The following is a 23198-nucleotide window of genomic DNA, read 5'->3' as shown; positions in this document are numbered from 1 at the left end:
CTTCGTCTGCCTATAAACTAAGAGATTTCTGCACTATCAGAATTTTTACAATACGGTAAAACTACCATTGTATATCCATTAGTTGAAAACATGGAGAAACACACAGATCACACACACACAATTCTTGACCTAGGCAATTAACTCTTCACCTTACTAAAGGCCAGATGTGGTTTTAGGTGCTTGATGGGGTAAAATCATGATGGGGTAAGCCTCTGGGAAAGTAGCAGCAAGGGACTGCAGAAAGACACTTATAATCATTCTGATTCATTGATAGTAACAAACCAAATCGGACATAAGCAGCATTTATATATTCAAGATAAATTCCCCATATGTCCTTAGTCAGACAGACACTTCCAAACTCCTTGTCATTGACTCTATTGTGCCAATAAAATAAATGCTTAGAAATTCATTTTTCTTTGTTGCTGATAAGGAGAGCAAACAGGGTGGATCACTCTTATCAATTCAAATTTGAGATATCCATTCTTTCTTAAGACTCAGGACATTCCAGGTCACTCACTGCATCAGGACAGAATGCAAATCCAGTTGCTTTGCATAGCCAGAGAGGTTTCTCCAACTCCCTTTCCTTACCTTCACAAAAACACCTAAGTTCAAGTGTGTATTTCCATTAACAAAAGAAGCAAAACCTTACTAAGAAGATGGTTTATCACTTTCCCAAGTTTCATTTTCTTCTCAAATTTCTATTAAATACTGTAAAAATCCTCAAGAGTGCCCCGGCACCCAGTGAACACTCAATGTAACTCAATTTATCTTTCCTTTAATGCATCTTTCCGTATCTGTGAATCAAAATTTACTAACATGACACCTGCCACTGAGAAGGGACACATACGTTAAAACTGTGAAGAGGACCTGTGATTGGGAAAAAATTACTATGTAAAACCTTCTACGAATTGTCCTTTTGTTACTTCTCCCTCACCTCCACCCCTGACAAGGCAGAGTATAGGAAGATATGCTTTGGACTACTAGCCACTGGATTGTTACCCCAAACAACAAAGATTGCCATGAACTTTCTGCCTACTATGGGTTATCTAGAAATAATTTACAAAATTATTAATACACTTGCAATTCTGGCAAAATAAAATTGGCCTCCTGGATACTTAATGTACCAATAATAAACAAAGGCATAATATGCTTTTTAAAACTTTATTTCAACATAACTATGCTTACAGAAATACACTCATATTGGTTAATAGAATGCAATTTAAGTTTAACTTATTCTACACAATTTGGACCAAAATCTTGGTACATGGCTTAAGCATTAAAAAAAAAAAAAGATTTGCAATCTGGTTTATTTTTTCATCTATTACAAATGTATATAAAAGATCCTCCACCAAATGCTGCTAAAGCAGGTAGCAAGAACCTTGAGAAATTAACCTTTGGTTTGTCTCTGAAAAATAACACGTATTGCACTGTAAAATTATAAAATTGGCGTAACAAAATGTTGTTGCAATGTTTCAATGCCAGTTTACAAAGTTCACTAACTAGTGTATGCTGAAAAAGGTGGGGAGAGCCTATGTACACATGTGAAACTGTAAAAGTTATCTGATTTAGTTAACATTGCATGTAGATTGCAAATCTACACAAACCAAGATTCAGATAATTTCCTGAATCTGAATGAACACTATCAGTTCAGTTCATCTGCTGAGGTCAACAAGGAAACTCCACACTAGCTGCTTTTCCGTTTATGCAAAAAAAAAAAAAAAAAAAAAATTACGTTTCTTCCCCAGCTTTTCAGTCCAGAACTGATATTATACTACAAGTAGTCCTTCCATTGTCAACATTCATGGTGTGACATGTGATGAGGTCTACTTGGGTTTAAATATGTATTAGAGCTCATATGCAAAATAGGCCCCAAAGTTCAAGACACATGACTTCAGAAATGACTGAAAAATAAAATGGCCCTTCTTGGAAGACTAGAGCAAAACATCCAGCCATAGTTTTAAGAAGCCTTATTCAAAGGAAAAAAAAAAAAGTTACCCCTTGTGAATTACACTTCAATTAAAAAAAAAAAAAAAAAAAAGCCCCAAAGAAGCAGCTCTGAAAAGAGGCCAGTTATAAGAAACTTTATCCAAAATATGTTGCCCCTTATGCATTACACTTCAATTTTTTAAAAAAAAGTAGCCCCAAAGCAGCTCAGAAAAGAGGAAAAAATATAACTTAAAGTATCTTGAAAAACAATGTAAATATAGATTCAAATGATAGTTAAGAGATACATTTTGATAAGACTACCTAGGATTAGGGTATAACATATTCTAGTATTTCAAGTTTATCTCTAGTTACTAAACATCAATTTACAAATAACATGTTCATTTTTTATTCCTTTATCAAAAGGGAAAATTCTAGCTTTAATTCTATCCAGTGGAGGGGAAACTGAGAAAACAAAAAGATTCAAACAGTTCCATGCAAATATCACATTTTTTCAAATGGAAGAACTCCCAACTAGACCAAGAGTTCCTATTATTAATACGCTTTTCATTGAAACAATTTTTAATAAGTACAAATACATGGCATTAAGGTTCAGAACCTAATATAGGCCTGACAATCAAGTCCTTGTTTTCTGGAAGAAACGCCTCAAGTCCTACTCAATTTCCAGTAACAATGTTTTCACAGATCAATTTAATAAGGGGCTTTTAATTTCCTTCATAGTTTTGTTTTTAGCATTCTAGTCTTAAAATACTAGATAAGAAAATCAGTCCAATTCCCCAGAAGTCAATTTTTTTCTTTTGTAGTATGAAAGAATCCTCAAAAACCTCTTCCCCAAACTGATTCACAATCTCCAATTGGTACTTAGCATGAATCTTTTCATATATAATGTAAAAGGTAACTTACATAATATGTACCCATGAACATTAAAACTAGTTGTTAGAAAGATTTAACTAGCTTTATAATTTAAATTTTAAAACATAAATATCTGCAGCTTGATCTTCTGTTGACAATGATTGTCGGAGCCTAGAATTCAACAATTACAAATTCCCATTCATGCACACAAAACACACACCATGAACACACAACTTACTCCTCATGTCTTGAGAGAATCTTCTTTGAATCTTTGGTCTCCCAGTCAATTCAAAGTTCAAATGTCTTTTAACTTAAACTTCACTCTCAGATTTTTAACAAGTTTTCCACCCACACTTCATCAATGCTTTTCCTAATCTTTTTCATGTTGCACTGCCAAATTCTGAAACCTGCGCCTCAAAGAGATCACCAGATAAAAGAAAATCAATGACATATAAAGTGGTTATTTCAGAATAGAAAATAGGAAATTGTTCAAAAGATTCCCTATTGGGATCACACTTTATTTTTGCTGCAATGAATAACTACTATCAGCAAAAAAATCCTATGTTGGATTCTTTCATAGTTTTGGCATCTGGCCAAAGAATCTACCAAACTAGTTTGGGCGTACACACTCTTTTTCATACAGTGTCCACAAAGCAACACCAGGATAATTCAGCTGCAATTCATTTGAGGCCTCACCTGTAGAAAAAGGCTGTCACAGGGACAGCCAGGAAACCCACTAGTTTGTGGAGATCCCTGAGAAAGTGTGATTTTAAAATCTGGACTGTATTTAAGTTTCGCCAGCGTTTTTCACTGTATTCATAGGAAGTAGCAGCTGGTCTACCAGCACTCAATACTATCTTTCTCATCCTAGGTTTTCCATATAATTGCTATGGCTTTGGAATCTCACGACTGATATTCTGTATAGCTTAAAGGAGTAACTAAGTCTTCTAATTCCAGGTTTGCAGTGTCGAAATATCACAATACAGCTCTTTTCTTCAAAGATATGACTGTACATTTAAGAAATAGCTATACTAAAACAGGCCAAAAAACTTTTACTGGTGGTTGGTATTTGAGATAAAAATCCATTCGATATAGAGCCTAGTGGTTTATTTACCTGCAAACTGAGAGCTGTGAATTTACTACATCCATTTAAAATAAATAACATGAAATACAGATTCTGGCATAGATATAAGATGTGAAAATCAAAATCAATGAATTGAACCTGCATGTTTCATTTGCTCACAAACTTTCACACACTAATATTCTGCAAAAAAGACAATTGCAGCAAAGGAAAAAGAAAACTGCCCTTTTGCAAACGAGACTAAAAGCATTCCTCCAAAGAGGACAAAATAAACATGCATATATATGTATAAAGTGTTACTGTTCAACACAAATGCTATTTCTAGAAAAATTTAACTGCATAGGTTAAAAAAAAACACAAAAAAACAATGTGCAACATCTTAAGCCATTAAAGCACCAAAATAAAAAAAACACACCAAAATCATTGTTTTTATGACGATTAACATACACAAATAAGAAATATTGATCAAAACTCAGGAAGTAAATACCTGGACTGAAACAATGTCCATTGTTGGGAGAGTTTTTCTTCAATTTAAATGTTTCTTCTCATATCTAAAAAAATTTTAAAGTGCTAACTTTATATAAAGCAGGCAAATTCTTCAAGTAATTTGCTATTTAAGTATGCCAATTTTTATAGAGCTACACAAGGACTAAGAATAAACTAAACTCAAACAGGAAGACAGACGGGGGGGGGGGGGGGGGCTGACAAGTTATAGCTAGACAAAGCAACAGACTGCTATAATACCACCTTGGCCTCCTTGTTTCTATTAAACGCATAAGCTAACAGATTTAGCTGTCTGCTGGTTTAGTACACTAACTCCCTTGGATTTGCTAAAATTTATACAATACTTATAGAGTCCTAAGGAAAAGAGTGCTACTTAAAAATCAACATTGGACACTAATTAAAGCAATTTTTAAAATAAAAGGTTGTCTACTACTATAAATGAATATAAAATGTAAGCAACCTTACAAACTAAGAACTGAAGCCTTTTCCAAAGTTTAATTACTCCTGCCCTTTAGCTGCTTTTTCAAGGAAGTATACATTAACCAAATGGCGATTGAGGTGTTTGCTATAATCTTTTTCCTTTCTAAAAGAACGATCACAAAAGATACAAACAAAATCCCCCTCAGCCACTTTGACTCCCAAGGCTTCCTTTGCATTTTTTCTACTAGTTCCTTGTGGAATTGGCCGAGCCCCATTCAATCCAGAATCATCACTACCCTCTGACATGTTGTCACTTAGGTCACTTCCATCATGACTGTGGATGCCTTCATCTTCATCCATCTCCTGAGACTCATGTATTGCCATGGTAACAGGAGACGATGCCACAGCAGTTTTGGACACTGCTTCTTCTTTTTCTGTTGGTAGGGGAAGAAGCAGGGGCAAAACTGGTTCTTCAACTGCTGAGTCTTTACCAGGGGGATTCTCTGTTTTGTTTTCATCAGTATCCATATCCATTCCACAAAGCCTCGTGTCAGCCTGATGTTCACCATCTAAAGTTTCACCCTCTGGCATATTCGAGTTTTGTTCAGAGGATGAAATATTGGCAGATTCCTTGATAACTGGAGCAGGACCAACTAGACTCTTATCTGCCCCTTCTGCTTCTACTTTTTGAAGAGGAGTTTCTTTATTTTCTTCGCCTTGGGTGAATAATTTTTGGTCTTTTGATTCCTCTTCTTTTAAGTTTTCTTTTGGCAGCGGTGGTGATGGAGCTAAGAGATCCTGTGCACCTGCACTTTCCTTTAGAAGCTGGCTGTCTTTAACAGGCACTAAGCCAACTTCAATAAGGACTTGCTCCTTCCGTGCCATTTCATTCACGTTAGACTTTTCCTTTTTATTATCTTTTCGAGGAGACTTTTTGGGACTTGGTTCCTCGTGAAAAGAAGGCTCCACAGGAGGAGCAGGAGGCTCCACAGCAGGAGGCTCCTCCATCTCAACCGGCTCCTTCTGAACAAGCTCCATGGGAGGAGGCTCTGTCTGCGCAGACCCCACCTGAGGAGGCTCCATGGCAGGCGGAAGCTCTGTCTGAGGCTCTGTCTGAACAGGCTCTCCCTGAGCAGGCTCCCCGTGAGCACGCTCCCTCTGAGCAGGCTCCCCCTGAGCAGGCTTGCTGCTCTTTTTACTTGATTTATTTTTCAGGGTTTTCTTCTTTGTACTTTTTTTCATGCAAGCATTTTGCTTTTTATTCTCCTCTACTTTGTTTTCACCCTTTGGCATTTCCTGACTATTTTTGGATTTGCTTTCTGTCTTCTTTTTCTTTTTTGTCACAGGTTCCTCATCATTAATAGGATCTTGTAAGGAATGGGCTTCAGTTTCCATCTTCCTTTTGCTTTTCTTGGTTTTGCACGTTTTTTCTGAATTATTTCCAGTATGCACATCCATCTCTTTAGTTTCCATTGCTGATTTGCGCGTTCTGGTAGTCACTTGGATTGAAGCATTAATACAAGGCTTTTTCTCTTTTGAAACGTTATCTTTTTTCTCCACTTTTACAGACTTCTCATTTTTCTTTCCAGCCACATCCCCCTTTATTTTTGTCTGCTCTGTTTCTGTTTTTTCATTGGTATTATTGTTATCAGGCAAATCGGCCTCTCGCTTTTTGGTTTTCTTTAGTTTCACTTTTGAGACATCCATTGTTTTATTAGGACATGTAGGATGCTTAGATTTGAAATGATACTGAAGATTACACTTCTTGGAAGCTGCATAATCGCATACAGGACAATTGAACTGCCGTGGATTAACATGTAGCTCTACATGTTTTTTGAAGTTACTTCTATCTGCTGTTTTATAGTCACAGTGTGGGCAGTTAAGAGGTTTAGGCCCATTGTGAACCTGTCTTGCATGGCGGGTTACTTCATGTTGATTAGAGGCCACATAACTGCACTGATCACATTTAAATGGCTTCTCACCTTAAGGTAAACAAAAGACATTAAAGACATAGATTAAGAAATGAATTCAAGATTTTATTAAAATACAAGGAACTGGATGTATGTAAACAAAAAAAACCCACAAAAACTATTGAAGACTGTTTCATGCACTTTACATTTACCATATTTATTTGTATATCTTTTCTCTATCCCTTGACATTGATTCTCAAACCAAATGAAAAAAATAATTCTCACAGTTAGCCATCATCTAAAAAGTTGATCAAGCTAGGGCTCTCAAGTACTGTTATAGAGCAAAGATTTGCTAGTAACACAATTACTTGGCAAAGTCATAACAGTTGAGCTCTGGATGTAATTTTGGGGCAAGGGCACTGAAAGAAGAAAAGATAATTTTAAATCTGTTTATGTTTAGTTAAACCAAACATACAATGAAATGGAATATAAAATTCACATATTTTTAAAATAAATCTTGAAACTTCAAAGAAATGTATCTTATACTCTAAGCTACTCTCCCATACCTTCAGGACAAAAGTTTTAAAACACTGCTTTAGTCTCAGGGAGCAAAGAGCTTTTTCTTTCAATTTAACCCTTTTATCCATTGTGATAAGAACTGAGTCAAGCTTCATTCAGCAAATTTTTCCAATGCCAAAGTTGCTATTTTAAAGCAAAAATATAGCCAAGTCAGAAACCTTTTCTTGATTTTCCCCCAACCTTCTTCTAAAACATATATGGACAAAGAAACTAGGCAAATGAGAAGGGGCATACAAATAGATATGGTATGTAAAATAAGCAAACAAAGTCAAAACCACAGGTACATACAGAACCAGAACAACACCCACCCCCAAATTAAAAGCGTAAGAGTTAACACATTCTACCTGAATACATACCCATCTAGATCACACTCTAGTAAATATTACCAAGTGGTATCCATACCCCACTGGTCCATTGGAATGCATAGCAGAAAAATGGAAATTGACATTTATGAAAATTCATCTCTCAAACATTCTGAAATTCATATCAAATCTTATTTTCATTAAATAAAACTACTCAGACATTAAGTAAAACCACGCAGATGGTAAGCTTTACACGATTAGAAAATGTCTGATGATAAAAGACATAAAAACAAGTACTTATCAAGGTATGCAGCTAGCTAACTAGACAACAACTCTTTCCCATGTCAGTTCACTAACAGATTCATAATAGGTTTCTACAACATGATACATTGCTCTATTAGTACTTTATCTTGTTGTCTCCAGTGAATGACTTCAACGCAGACAAACATTTGGTTAACTTATACACAGACTAGAGAAAGACAGGTGGCATAATAGTAAAGAACTTGTTCTGGAGTAAGACTATCTAGAGGATCAAATATGGGCTTTGCAACTTACTGTGAGATCTTGAACAAGGTACTGAAAACTCCCTAAGGCTCAATTTCCTCACCTGTAAAATATTCTTGACTGTTGTGAGCTGTAAATAATCTCATCCATATCAAACACTTAGTATAGGGAAGATAGCCAGGCAGTCAATATGCGTTACCTGTAATTCATCACTTTTACAATGACCTGGTTAATTTTTAGCATGGGTTTTAAAAACAAGTGTGTGTGGGGGGAGTCACATGTTTATCCTGTCTTTCTATATAAACCCTACTTCTGAGTAAATAAACAGCGGATGGAGTTTGTCTCCTTATGAAAATAAAGGGAACTAATAAAATAATTTTAATGAAAATAGCACCATTTTAAAATCCCTAGTGAATGAGAGTATTTACAGAGCAGGAATCAATCAAGGTACAAGTTCCCACCTATGAAATGGTCAGGGAATGGGAGGATGTATGAACTTATTTAAAATCTGATGGCATAATTTACTTGCTCCATTCATTCCCCTCTCCCAATTTTCATTTTATTGCCATAAAATCTTGCTTGTATTACATAGAATATCTATTCATCAAAATGTCAGTTTATATTACCTAGCTAAATGTAAATCCTTTTGCCCTGTACCAATGGCTTTTAACTTAACTCCCTTTTCCAATTCTAGTGATATTTACCTGTTTTTCATCTTTATAAATGTCTATTTTATTCTTCCCAAATTAATTTATAGGTGTAAGGCAAATTCAAAAGGGAAAAGATTTTTTTTTTTTACAAGCCTCCCATGTTCTTATCAAGAATCATCCAGAGGGCCAGCCAGGTGGCTCAGGTGGTTGGTGCACCAGGTGGTTGGAGAGCCATACTCCTAATGCCGAAGTCGCCGGTTCGATTCCCACATGGGCCAGTGAGCTGCACCCTCTACAGCTAAGATTGTAAACAACAGCTCTCCCTGGAGCCGGGCTGCCTTGAGCAGCCGGAGGTCAGCATGGGTTGCTGTGTGCTGCCGTGGGCTACCGAGTGCCGCTAGGAGCCGCCCGCCGGTGGACAGCCTGAGTGGCCAGCAGCCAGCATGAGTGACCCACAAGAGCTGCCATGAGCGGACGACTGGCGACTGACTGCCTCAGCAGGGCGGGAGAGGGGGGAAATGCAAGGCTCCTAATACCAGCATGGGCCAGGGAGTTGTGACTGAGAAACAACGGCTTGAACCGGAGTGGGGGGGAAGAATCATCCAGAAAGAACAGCAAGGGAAATTTCTAATTAAAGAATAAATAGGGGCACACAATTGATTACTACTTATAGCAATAAAAACCAAGTTCTGATAATACAACATGGGATAAATCTCAAAAACATTTTACAGAATAGAATAATGTCTTTCTGAGAAGAGAATTTGTGGGGGAAGACTATAGGGGTACTGACTGGAAAAGGTAAAGAGGAAATTTTTCTGAGGGTGGCAGAGATGTTCCATGTCTTCATCTGGGCGGTAGTCAAATAGGTTAAAACATACATAAGGTCACTGAGCAGTCTACTTAAGATGTGTGTATCTTATGTGTGCAAATTAAACTTCAATAAAATAGCTTTAAAAAATTATTCTAGAATTCACAGAGTCTCAAACCATAAAATCTTTCAAATAAGCCCAGCTATTAAAATACTGCCTCCACAAGAATCAAATACTTGGTGAAAGGAAAATACATTCACTGCTGAATAACAAAATTTTCTATCTTAAAAAGCAATAAATGGAGGTGGAACTTGGCAAGTTTTTAATTCCCTTTAACAAACATCCATTATGCTCATGATCAGAAATTATTGCAAACAAACATATGCTAGCAGGATGGAGAACTAGCCGTTGTAATATACACAAAAATATCATAATGGCAAATGCAAACTACCGTGTTTCCCCAAAAATAAGACCGGGTCTTATATTAATTTTTGCTCCAAAAGACATATTAGGACTTATGTTCAGGGGATATCATCCTGAAAAATCATGCTAGGGCTTATTTTCCAGTTAGGTCTTCTTTTCAGGGAAACACGGTATGTGTATTTCACCCAGTACAAAATAATTTCATCCAGGATGAAATGGAAGCATCTCCACTGAGAACAGAAAAGGGAGAGCTGAGGATAATGTCAGTGTCTCTAGGACTACCCAGGTAAGGATACTCTATGACCGTTAAGTAGAAACACCAATAAAATAGAGAATAACACCAGATTAGGTTAGTGTGTCTGTATTTTCGCCAATATCCAATTTTCTTTTTCACCAAACCCACATTCTGATCCCTTATTTGGCCTGTGAAGACCTACCCTGTGGATAGAGGTGCTCCAAGTAAATAACCAAGGTGGTTTTGCCTTATAAACCAATCTCTTCGTCAGTGTAGCTAAATGTACCAACTCAGCAGATGCTAATCTCTTCCAGAAATAAGAGACTGAGCACATTCTTCTCTTCCATAAAATAACATTCTCATGAGCGAGGAACCAAAATGCCCAAGGTGATCTGGATTAGACTCCAGACTATAGACAAGACACCCAAGACATTCACGCAACCCAATCAGAAACACTGTCTCCCCAAGTTGACCTAACTTACTTTCACTTTATTCCAAGTATTATCAGTAATATCTATTACAAGTATTAAAATATAGTATCTGCTGAAAATAATTCAGCACACTCAGACACAGAATAAACTAACCATGTTTGTTTCCTGTTGCAACTCAAACTCTTGGCATCCACTAAAAGACAATGGTTCTGCTCTCAATACACTGGTTCCCATTTCATTGCGCAGTAGCTCTGAGCCATGTTTCTAACACTGTTGATAACTGAAAGTGGGAGAGTGGGGGAGTCTAAGGCCAAATCCTAGCTCTTCTAATCTGGAAACATGACAACCTTACATAAAGCATTTATCCTCTCTAAACATGTATTCTAATCTACAAACTGGGATTAAGTATTTTTGGAGTACTAAGATTAGAGATAACAAATCCCAGCATGCATACAAGAAATAGTAGCTACTACTCATTATTTAAGAGACTTTTAAAAGTCTTGCTGTACTGTTAACAAACAGCAACTACTGAAAATCTTTAAAAAATAAAATTCAAAAGATAACAGTTTACCAAACTCAAAATCGTTCAAAGATTACTGACTAGTGTAAAACACCATAGATACTTATAAATTCAATGAAAAAAATACAACTCATTCTAATCCAGCGACCCAGCAACACTAATAACAGGTCAACCAAATATGACGTCAAATGAAACATCACAAAGTAAGTAGGAAGCATTTAATTTCCAGCATACAAATAATAAAAAGCACAGAAACAGAGGAAAAAGTAAATGACACCATGAGAAAGTAGTAAGACTAATCCAGAAGGTGGGTTTCTTCAATACCTTAGTTTCCCCACTTGTAAAATGGGGATAATAGAACTTATACTCATACATTACAGGATAGTTATGAAGACTAAAATGAGTTAACTCATATAAAGCTCTTAACTTTTACTTAAGGATTAGAGCATAGCCATCAAAGGGACATAATGTCTACCCTTTGAGACAGCATCCAAGTTACCCTCAGAAAATAAAAGTGGGAAGCACCCAAAAGTAATATAACCAGGTTCTGGTTAAGTGACCCAACACGATAGCTTAGGAGATGTGGACGATACACTGACAGTGGATTAACATGGGTCAAGAAAGGCTAGCAAGCGTACCTCATGTGACCCCTTTATAGCTACTGGAACCAGAAGCTATACTATACTCAAGTCTCCCTCATCGCACTGACTTAGGACAGCAGAATAGAAATAAAATGCAAGCAATATGTAAGTTTTCTAGTAGCTATTAGAGGCAAAAATAACAGGTAAAATTAATTGTATTATTTATTTAATCCAATATACCCAGTATCATTTCAATATGTAATCAATATTTTTAAAATAGAAATTAACATTTTCTTCATACTGTTTGAATTCTAGTAGTTTATATATCTCAATTCCAATCAGCCACATTTCACAAGTTCAATAACCACATGTGGCTAGTGGTGACCCAATAGGACAGTACAGATTTAAAGTAGTTGTTTTATAAACAATTTATAGGTCTATGTAGACTTGTGTAAACAGCAAGATTTTAGCAGTCTCCCCACAGGTGTACATATATATTCAAAATCTGGAAGGAAACTGTTCTGATGATCAAACATGGCAGTTCACCAAGGGTCAATCATGGCCAAAATGAAATAATTATCCATTCAAGACACCGCCTATGCTAATATTTACTTTTTAACTTGTCCACCTATGTACATATCTTGACAATGGGGACCAATTCTGGTTGGTGATCCTAATCATTTCACCGGAGTAGATGAAATCTCCCACTTGTTATACTCCTGCATTTTATCTATTATAGGTGAATAAATTACTATCCTGGATTACATCATCACTATTTCAAGTTTGGCTTTCGTAAATCAGCCCTCAGAAGCCCTATCAACTCTCAAAAGAGAACAAACCCAAATTTCAAGACCTGAGAAGCTAAGAAGGAATCTCTGGAGCTTGGCAACCGCACACTATGAAACTTGGTGTCATACTGTGTTGGGGAAGAAATGTAAGAAGGTAGGAGTGTTCAAAAACTATGAACCAGCCTTGGTCTATGATACCAGTTCAACTTTTTATAGTCATGGAACTTGCTGAAGAGCTGATGAAATCAACGACCCTCCTTCCAGAAGTAATGCGCACATACATTTATATTCAGTCTCAGGAGCTCCACCAATGGACTCCGTTAAGAATCTCCATTTAAATACAGCTCTATGCTAATAAAATACTGATTTTTAACTCTAATTTCTAAATTATATTAAAAATGTAATCATAAATAATGACCCAATTCCAGGTCCAGAAGAATTTCCTTATAAAATGATACAAAAGTTCATTTCTTACCAACCTGAATGAGTACGCATATGTCTAGTTAGATGAGTCTTCTGAGAACTTGAGTAAGGACAAAGTTCACATTTATATGGGCGTTCTCCTGCAAAAATATAATCGTTACTGTTTAAATATGATAAAATAAGGCAATACAATTCTCACTAACAATATATACAATAATCAATTTCTCGCAACAATCTTTTTTCCTATTCCTGGAAAAATAGTCAATTTACATCATGTATTAGAAATGTAAATGATTTAGGGGGCAGCCGTATGGCTCTGTTGGTTAGAGCGTAAGCTCTTAACAGGGTTGCCGGTTCAATCCTGCATGGGATGGTGGGCTGCGCCCCCTGCGACTAAGATTGAAAACAGCAACTGGACTTGGAGCTGAGCTGCATCCTGCATAACTAGATTGAAGGACACCGACTTGGAGCTGATGGGCCCTGGAGAAACACACTGTTCCCCAATATTCCCCAATAAAAAAAATTTAAAAAGAAAGAAATGTAAATGATTTAATTCAGAATTTACATAACTACATGATTTCAACTTTGCTGAACATTCACTGGCTTTCTCAATTCGCACAGACCTTTTAATTTTCACAGTACTGCTACTTATTAAAGAGTAAAAAATGAGAAATTATCTTCATACGGTATCAAGGGGCATTTTTTTAAAAATTAGAATTATCCTTTAAAGAAAAATCTACCTAAATTTTCTGATGGCTTGAGTAATTTTTTTAATCCTTATAAATGATAAAACTACCGTTTGAAATTGTTAGTGTAAAGGAAGAATGCTTCTGAGTGGGGATTTTGTTGCTTTAAGCTAAAAATTTCAAGTGATAAATACAATTTTTATAAAATAGGTCAGTGTCAAAACAAATTTTACTCATAAAGCCATAGGGACTGAGAGTAACTAAAGACGAGAGGCCAATTTTAGTACTAAAGAATTTAAGATTCAAAGGCAGGAAATGTGTCTTTTCTTTCGGGGCATGGGTTGTCAACCACAAAACAGATTTAAAAAAAAAAAAAGTTTGACAATTTGTTTCATCTAGTCTTTGGACACAAGATAATAATTATGACCTTGGGCAAGTTTCTGCATCTATGAAAGTAACAGTACCTTCACTTCCTAGAAGTGTGAGAATTTAAATTAAGATTATACATGCAGAGCATTTAACACAGTGCCTGGCACACAAAGCCCTCAACAAATATTACTTATTATTTTGTCTGTATAGTAAGACAGAGTAACAGATGTGTCTAATAAAAAGAATGACACAAGGAAAAGCAAAGACGTAACAAAAAAAAGGAAAAAGAATGTGGTGATGAGTAGGAAATGTGTTCCTAGTAACAATTCAGCTGTAATTTGCTGGTAGCTACAGATTAGCTGGAAATAGCTCATAGCAGAATGACTACTTCAACCTGGAAGAATTTTAAGAGTTTTTAAAATGTTAAATGTAGTTCTGTAAAGAAAATCCACAAATGAATCCAAGAAGCATATGAAAAGATGCACACTATCATTAGCAGCCATGAGGGAAATGCAAATCAAAATGACAGGAGATGAAGACTTCACACCCCATAGAATAGCTATTATCAAAATGACAGATGTTAAGGTACTGGTTAAAAGGGGGAAAAACTGGAACCCTTATACACTGCTGGGATTGTGAAATACTGCAGCCACTTTGGGAAACAATTTGGCAGTTCCTCAAATGATTAAACATAGTTACCATTTGGCCTAGCAATTCCACTCCTAGGTATATACCCAAGGGAGAAAAAACTTCTGTCCACACAAAAACTTGTATGTGAAATGTTCATAGCATTCTTCATAATAGCCAAAAAGTGAAACAATCCAAATATCCATTAACTGATCAATGGATAAACAAAATGCTGTGTACCCATACAAGACATTATTTGATAATTAAAGGAAAAATAGTGTACACACAACACGGATGGACCTTGAAAACATGCTAAGTGAAAGAAGGCAGCATATAGAACCACATACTGTACTATTCCATATATATGAAATGTCCGAAACAGGCCAATCCATAGTATTAATAAATTGTATGGTATGCAAATTGTATCTCAACTAAGTTGTTATAAACAAAAGTTAATGAAAGAAAAATTAAATACTATTACAGATAGATTAACATAAAAAATCAGTTAAGGATAATTTACTTTTAAATTCTTTATAGCAGGATAGCTTCTATCTGTGCAATTCTATGCTATAGGCATAAATACTCTACAAAACTTAAGTGGGGCCGGCCCGGTGGCCCAGGTGGTTGGAGCACTGTGCTCCTAACTCCAAGGACGCCGGTTCGATTTCCACATGGGCCAGTGAGCTACGCCTTCTACAGCTAAGACTGTGAACAACAGCTCTCCCTGGAGCTGGGCTGCCGTGAGCAGCCGGAGGTTGGCATGAGTGGGCTGCCGTGGGCTACCTTGAGCAGGTGGCGGCCAGCATGAGCGGCCGGCAGCCATTGTGAGCAGCCATGGTGAACACCAGGGAGAGCTGCCATGAGCAGACGACTGGAGACAGACTCACTCAGCTCGGGGTGGGAGGAGGGGGGGGGGGGACCTCAATGCTCTTAATACCAGCACGGGCCAAGGGTCCTATACACCTAGACTGAGAAACAACAGCTTGAACCATAGTGGGGGGAAGTAGAAGAAAAGGAGGGGAGAAACAAGTGATTTTTCAGTCATACATACTGGCAAAAATGTCATCTTTTACAGTACAATTTGTTAACTGGTTAAATATCTAAACCACAAAACTTTAAATCTTTTGATTGAAGACACAAATTAAAATAATCCTCAGCCCCCATCATGATGATTACTCATAAAGTGAGATTAGGAACTTTGAATCTCAGTTGTACGTGACCCTGGGCACACAACTTCAGGCTTTCAAACCTAAGCCTGAAGTTTTCATCTCAGTAAACAAGGGCTTTATCAAGTACCCTATTTTCTTCGATGGATTGTTCTGAAGATTCACACAGGATAGAAGAATTTTTAACACCGGTCATTCAGAAAAAGACAATTATTATAAGTGACTGAAAACTAGACTACCTAATGAGAAATGAGAAATAAGTGATTCCGCTATCATTTCTTATCTCTACTCCAATACTAGATTAATTTACTTTTCCATAAATAAAATTTTCCGGAACCATGCATTTAATACCAGATATTCAGAATTTATGTAATCAAAATATTATCCTTCGAATTTATACACCAAATTGTTTTAAAATTGTTTTGTTGTTTTTTTTTTGCAAAATCACAAATAAGGTAATAGGGAGAAATAGCTTTAAAAAAAACATTTTTAGGGCCGGCCAGGTGGCTCAGGCAGATAGAGCTCCGTGCTCCTAACTCCGAAGGCTGCCGGTTCAATTCTCACATGGGCCAGTGGCTCTCAACCACAAGGTTGTCAGTTCAATTCCTCGAATCCCACAAGGGATGGTGGGCTGCGCCCCCTGCAACTAGTAACAGTAATGGGACCTGGAGCTGAGGGACCTGGACCTGAGCTGCGCCCTCCACAACTAAGACTGAAAGGACAACAATGTGACTTGGAAAAAAGTCCTGGAAGTACACACTGTTCCCCACTAAAGTCCTGTTCCCCTTCCCCAATAAAATCTAAAAAAAAATAAAATTAAAAATATATATATATAATAAAATGAAATTCTAAGAAAAACCATTTTTAAAACCATAAAGACCAAATATGTTTAACACTAAAATGTTAAATGAGATACATATAACCAATGTTAGCTATGTAAATCGTAACCTTATTGTGAAAAATATCAACCTTATATTAATGCAGAGAAAAAGTTAACAGATGGTACAGTTAACTGTATAAAATACAGCCATTAAAAATTAGTCCCTAGACTGTAACTAGATAAAAATACCACTATAATAAAAAAAATTAAGAAATGGCAGAAAGTAGAGTTCCTTTATTTTAAAAAATAAAACACAAAAAACAAACCTGGAAATACACACCAATACTGAAAATTTTCCAGTTGTCTCCATTTTTCTTTTCTTTTTTTCCTTCTAAAAATGTTCTTAAATCGACAATTTAGATTTATTATTGAAAACATTTTGTTTTTTGGGGAAAATTTTAAATTGTTCTGTGAATTAACAGTCTGAAGTTATCAAATTTCAAAATTTAATACAACAAAGGCAGTGGGGTGCTGGTAGTTTTCTCTATGTTGATTGACTTACATGGTGATTATCAGTATATGTATTTGTAAGACTTCATCAAGGTGTACACATAAAAGCACTTTACCACGTCCTAGTTACCTGAAAGCTCTACATTATAGCCAATTCTAAATTAGGCCCCAAGGTTTTCAAAAAATGTTAAATGAATATGAAATGTTAAATGAATACGGTTGAAGTATACGTGGTATTTGGAATTAGTTTTAAGAATTGTAAGGTTAGTTTAGTCTAACAACTTGTTGAACTTAAACTGTTAAGTGATTAATGGGGTAGGATTCCCAAATAACTTTTGTTTCCTAGACTATGTATTTTTGTAATGTTTGAACTTCTTTACTTTTGAAATAAAATGGTTTCAAAACATGGAGATAAATCACAGGTCACAAGAAATTCTAAAGGGACTACAAATTGTTTTATGCAACTAGATTTAAAGCTTTAAATACTGGAGCCATGTGCTGGGGCTTAGAAGTCTGTCTTGCAATGGAATTTTACCTGCAAGTTTTAAGTCTACCACGTCAACAAAGCAATATCAATTTCCCTCCCCACTGTGTCCCACTTTACCTGTGGGGCTCAGTCCTACAGAGCGACAACTCCTGCCTGCAAAAGGGACCTGATCCAAACAGCATCCCATAGCAGCATCCTATGGCCCCTTTTCACTTGTGATCCAGAGTACAGTACTAGATTATTTTATCTATTTTGTTCAGACCAGTCATCAGTCCTCCAAAGTACCAACTCTTACCAGGAAAATGTAATGTAAATGTGAAAATTAATTACCAATAGTTACAAACATTTCTCTGAAAAAAAAATGAGACCCCCCCCCCCAATTACAAAGATTTGAAAAGTCAATTTAAAAGTGAATAACTAAGGTGTTGGAGAGTAACGGGGGAGCGACCGACCACTGACAGGGGTTTCTTTTGGGGGTGAAGATGTCTTAAAATAGATAGTATTGATGGCTGCACAATCCTATGAATATACTAAAACTTTTGAACTGTAACTTCAAATGGATAAATTGTGTGGTAGTGGGATATCTCAATAAAGCTGTTATTTTAAAAAATGAATTGCCAAATGTGACAAAATATTGGTAACTTGAGTATAGGTGATATTGGTGCAGTGTAGCATTCTCTTTACTTCTGAGATGTTTGAAATTTTTCATATTTTTAAGGTTGGTCTATTTTTTTGATAGAGGGCACTTATAAATTAGAAGAGTCCTCTTGTATGCTTTCGAACATGCTGAACATTGTTTTTTGGCTGAAAAATAGTTGCATATTCCACATATGTTTGCTTTCTTAGGAAAATGGTTTCAAGTGTGGTAATCCCACCAATCTTTTAAAAACTAACATCTCAAATTTCTATGTTTTGGAAACAAGTTCAGTTGTTCCATTTAGGAATTCATTACCACAAGTCAAATGTTTTAAATAGTCTGAGGCTTCTGTTAAATGGAGTCACACAAGGGTTAATCACTGGATTTTTCCTTTTTGTCTAAGCTCTCAATTCCTTTGGGAAACTATACTTCATCTTAGACGTATTCACTGCCAACTAAATACATCTTCTAAAAAAAAAAAAAGGTAGTCTAATTTGGCTATATGGTCCATCCCAAGTTGTTAGAATATGTATTTTAGGAAGAACACTGATTTCTCTTGGATATTCTTCCATATAACACTCAGCTTAACAGATATTCCTTCCCTGAATCCTTTAATCCTACAGTATACTGTTACTCCCATGGAGAAATTGAAGCACACAGAGGTTAAAAAATTTGTCCAAGGTCAAAGACAGAAAATAACGGAACCAGGATTTGAACCCAGAGTCTTCTTTTTAGCACTATTTTTAACTACCCGCTCAATTAACTATCAGGAGCCGAACTTACATGGGTAACAAAGGTCCTCTTACCTGTATGAGTTCGAACATGCTGAACATAATTGTTTTTTCTGTCTGAAAAATAGTTGCATTTTCCACATGTGTATACTTTCCTTGGAAAATGGTTTCTCAAGTGTTTTCTCCAGTGATATTCGCTTACTGTGGTGTATGTGCAAATGATGCACTTATAGACTCGCTCATTATCCCCAGCTCTGGTGTGGTGTTTCAGGTGAGCAGTATAGTGATCATATCGATTGGTATTGTAGCCACAGCGGTCACAGCGAATGGGGCCCTTGGAGAAATCTCCCTCTTCTGCAGTGGAAGAGCCAGATTCCCTGGCTTTTGCTTGCTTCTCTGCACTTTCTTCCACAAAAAATTTCTTGGCACTATGAACTCTGATGTGATGCACAAACTGTTCTTCAGATTCTGCTTCATACTGGCATGGCTTACAGCGAAAGGGTTTGGTCTTCAAGTTCTTGCATTTGTCCTCTGTTCCGGGTGTTTCAGGAGGAAGATCTTTATTCGAGTTGTAAATTTCTGGAGCAGCTGAAACCTCAAACACAGGCTGTGGTTCTGCAACACTGAGTTCCAAACTTTCCAGTCCCATGTTTTCCAGTCCATTGGGTTCACCTTTTATTTCAGGTGACTCCTCAAGTCCTTCTCCATCACTATCTGAAAAGTTGTTATCCCCAACTGGCATCAATTCTGCCATCTGTCTTTCTTCGCCAACCAGGTAATCACAGCAGCTGCCATTTACTTCCCCTGTTAATGCCACATTTGCTAACATGATAAGCTGAGGCGCAGCCAGTTCAGCTTTGGAGAGGTCATGCAAGTCATACATGTCATTAGGCAAGGCCATGCCAATATTGCCACTGCTGTTGAACAGTCCTCCTCCTCCAGATGACTGCCCCATTACCTGGGTGGCCATAACTGTATTCTGAATTCAAAACACAACACACAAAAGTAGCAGTTTAAACACAGTTTTTACTGGTCTGAAACCAACACATCACTGTAATTCTCCATAACTTTAAAAAATACTTTTCCAATATAATCTTTAAACTCAATGAGCTTCATTAACTACTAAGACTAAGACTTTAAAATATTTTTGTAATTCTGAATTCTCTTTATTGCATCGCCAAAAAAATTTACATTACCCCTATGAAAAATTTCTATCCATTGTTTTGATATAATTCACCCATCAATTAGTTCTACCACTGGCATGCTTCCCCTCAAGTACTTTTAATTTTTCTGATGCAAAAAAAAAAAAAAGAAAAAGAAAAGAAAAAGAAAAAAATCACTAACTTTCGTTCTTAATGTTAATTAAAATTAGTTTTAAAATTCAACACATGGATAGTAAACTGCTAGCCTCCTTCAACAGTTTATTGGTCTGAATCAAAAAGGGGAGAAACCCAAAAACCAGACAAACATGTCTGGAAAAGTAGAAGCCTGTAATAACTGGTCAAATAAACTGAATTTCACATTAACTCAACTAATTCCAGAAGAGTAAACGAATGTGAAAAAGTTAATTTCTTAATTTCTTATTTTCTGCTGACTTGAAAAAGAAAAAAAATTAGACCTTTTCTCCTGTGATCAAGGAAGCCCGGTGTATTCAACACTTCGCAAATGAAAATAATCTTTCAAACTCCCTAAGTAAATAATCATTCGACTTAATTCCACAATCAGCAACTTTCTTGCATTGTGCTTGACTTGGCCTACTTGTCTAGTGGAAGCCATTACAAGATCACCTTCTTGAAAAGATGTTGGGCTTTTTCGATCGTCTAACCCAGGTTCCTTTCCAACCTAAAAGGTGCTATTCTCAAAGTAGGTGTTCCCTTGCAAATAAGAAAAAGCAAGATAAGTGGGCAAGTACTAAAAAACATAATAATAAAGTTAAGCCCAAAATACAAAAAAAATAATCCGTTTCACCGAAGTGCATAAACACAAACCGGTTGAGTTATCCGTACCAACAAAAGTTAGAACCAAATGCCATCACAACCGAGGGCAAACGCTGTCCCACTACTTACCAGCCCGGGCTACCGGATAATTGACTCAACACCGACTTTTCCAATATCCCTGACACCCTAACTACCATCCCTCAGGGAATTTTAACGTTTGTTACGAAGACCGTCGGAGCGTAGCCCGAAAGCCCAACGTGCAGCCCGAATTCCTCTGTGCTGCTGCCACCAGCGCCTGCCTCGGCGGCGGCATTCCTGACTGAAATAGGCATTCGGCCATTTTCTCAAAATACCAAACACAAAGCAGCTCTTTGCAAACTCGGGCGCTCTCGCTTCCTCTCGGCTCGGCCCGCTCAGCGCACACAATCACACACCAATTCACGGGAGTGGCCCCAACACTCGTCCTGAAGCTTTTCCCGAGCTCCCCAACACTAAAAAAAAAAAAGCAAGGGGGGACGACTCGAGGCGCCGTGGGGCCGGACCAAGTCTTCCCCAGGGGAGGCTGCCCCCTCCCTGGCCCGCGGGCCCGCGTCTGGGAAGAGGGAGGAAAGTTACCGCGTCGCCGGCGTCCCGGCTCCTCTCCCCGTCCCCGAGCTCGCCCTCCGCGGAGGGCCGGGGAGGCTCCGCGGGCGCCCTCCGGAGGCGTCCGGCCCCGAGCGCCCGCGGGGGCCCCCACGCGCGCCGACCGCCCCCTCGCGCCCCGGAAGTTTGCGAACTCACTCCCCCACGGCGCCCCGCGGGACGCGAGCCCCAGCCCCGCCAACTCCCGCAGCCAGGTGGCCGCGCGCGGCGGGCCGCGACCACGGAGCCGCCCGAGCGCTGAAATCGCTGTCCAGCCCCATTGGCGGAACCGCCCGGGCCCCGGGGCTGACTCAACCCGCCCGGCCGCACTCCACGGCGCCTTCCGGCGAGAGGGAGAGGGAGGGGGACGGGAGGGCGGCGGGCAGGCGAGGGGCTGCGACGGGACCTGGGAGCAGCAGGAGGACGAGGAGGAAGTTTCAGGACTACGGCCCCCGGCAGCTCAGCTCCTCGGCCTCAGGACCGGACCCCGAGGCGCACCGAGGCCCGCGCGGAGGCGGTGGCCCGGCTTCGCCTGGGGAGGGGGTCCTGGCACGGCGCCGCTCCCCAAGGACGCCCCCGGCCCAAGCTGGTGTAACCCGATCCCGCTCGGCCGCTCGCCCCCGCCCGGCGCGGCCGCGGCCGCCAGAGCAACAGTATCTGCAAATCAGCCCTGGACAGCGCCTCGTTCCGCGTCCTTCCGCGCCCTCCCCCTCCCGCGGGCGCCGCCGCAGCCTCGGCCGCCCGGCCGGCCCTCCCCCACCCCGACCCAAACCCAAGCCCCCCGCTGCGCTTACCGGCCCTCCCGGCGAGGAGGAGCTGGGGACCCAGCGTCGCCGCTCCTTCTCCGACTACTTTTCTTTGTTGCTGGAGTTTCGGGGAGGGGAGGGGGAAGGTGGAAAAGTTGGGCGCCGGGGCCGTCAAGGCCCGCGAAGGCCCAGGAGTCGGGCTGCAGAGAGTGCTCAGGCCGCCGGCTCCGGCCCTGCCGTCTGGGCTGCTGCCGCCGGGGTGTGGGGCCCGGGGCCTCGGCTGCGCTCGCTGTGCTGCTGCGCCGCGAGCTCGCGGGAGCCGCACATTCCAGCACAGGAGGCTGAGCTGCGCACCCGGCCCGCGCCGCCGCTGCCGCCCGCGGGACACGCCCCCTCCGCCGCCCGCGCGCGCCCGCAGGACACGCCCCCTCCGCCGCCCGCGCGCGTGGCCGTCTGGCGCGCCCCGCCCCGTGGCGAAGCGGTTAGAGCTGCGCGGGGGCTGGGCTGGGCTGGGGGCACGCTGAAGGGCAGCCTCTGTAATCCGCCCAGCCCCTCACTCTTGCCCTTAGGTCCAACAGAGGCGAGGCCCTCTCCCTTTCTCGATTTCTTTCATAAACAAACAACAGAAAAGTTTAGCCCCTAGCTTTGGCGTGCATGCATAAGAATAGACCTGTTAAAAGAAAAATCAGCAGGTTTTGACCGTCCTCTTTGAGAACTATTGTCACCGGCCTTTCAAGCCTCAAGTGCTCGAAAATAGCCTCCAGAAGCTCAAGTCTCCACCCATAGACACCCTTAACTAATTAAGCATCATTTTATGCTTCAACGGTAAAAATGCACTCCAAATTTTAAACGGGAGGCGAGGAAAATGCAGTCAGTTCGTGGGTTGTGAGAAGAAAATATTTCAG

General features: G+C 39.3%; 1 protein-coding gene across 5 annotated transcripts; it reads right to left on the bottom strand.

Moving 5' to 3' along the window:
- Positions 1 to 1161: 1161 nt before the first annotated feature.
- Positions 1162 to 22714, bottom strand: REST (RE1 silencing transcription factor). Of its 5 annotated transcripts, none has more exons than XM_081048945.1 (4): positions 22342 to 22714; positions 19065 to 19968; positions 13013 to 13096; positions 1162 to 6783 (listed from the first exon to the last, which is right to left on the bottom strand). In XM_081048945.1, the coding sequence occupies exons 2-4, from the start codon at positions 19957 to 19959 to the stop codon at positions 4880 to 4882; spliced, it is 2883 nt and encodes a 960-aa protein (XP_080905071.1). In that variant the 5' UTR covers positions 19960 to 19968; positions 22342 to 22714; the 3' UTR covers positions 1162 to 4879. The 5 variants fall into 5 exon arrangements, with proteins under 5 accessions (XP_080905071.1, XP_080905073.1, XP_080905072.1 ...); XM_081048947.1 differs by lacking the exon at positions 22342 to 22714 and adding an exon at positions 21707 to 21843; XM_081048946.1 differs by lacking the exon at positions 22342 to 22714 and adding an exon at positions 21542 to 21642.
- Positions 22715 to 23198: the final 484 nt, after the last annotated feature.

Source organism: Rhinolophus hipposideros (assembly GCF_964194185.1).
Source record: "Rhinolophus hipposideros genome assembly, chromosome: 1".
Lineage (NCBI taxonomy): Eukaryota > Metazoa > Chordata > Mammalia > Chiroptera > Rhinolophidae > Rhinolophus > Rhinolophus hipposideros.
This window is presented reverse-complemented; position numbering and strand designations above follow the sequence as displayed.

Coding starts and splice junctions, on each gene's coding strand:
- REST (XM_081048945.1), bottom strand. CDS start 19,959: ATGGCCACCCAGGTAATGGGGCAGTCATCTGGAGGAGGAGGACTGTTC. Junction 13,097..19,064: donor GCATGTTCGAACTCATACAG/GTAAGAGGACCT, acceptor ATATTTTTGCAG/GAGAACGCCCATATAAATGT. Junction 6,784..13,012: donor ACATATGCGTACTCATTCAG/GTTGGTAAGAAA, acceptor GTTTACCTTAAG/GTGAGAAGCCATTTAAATGT.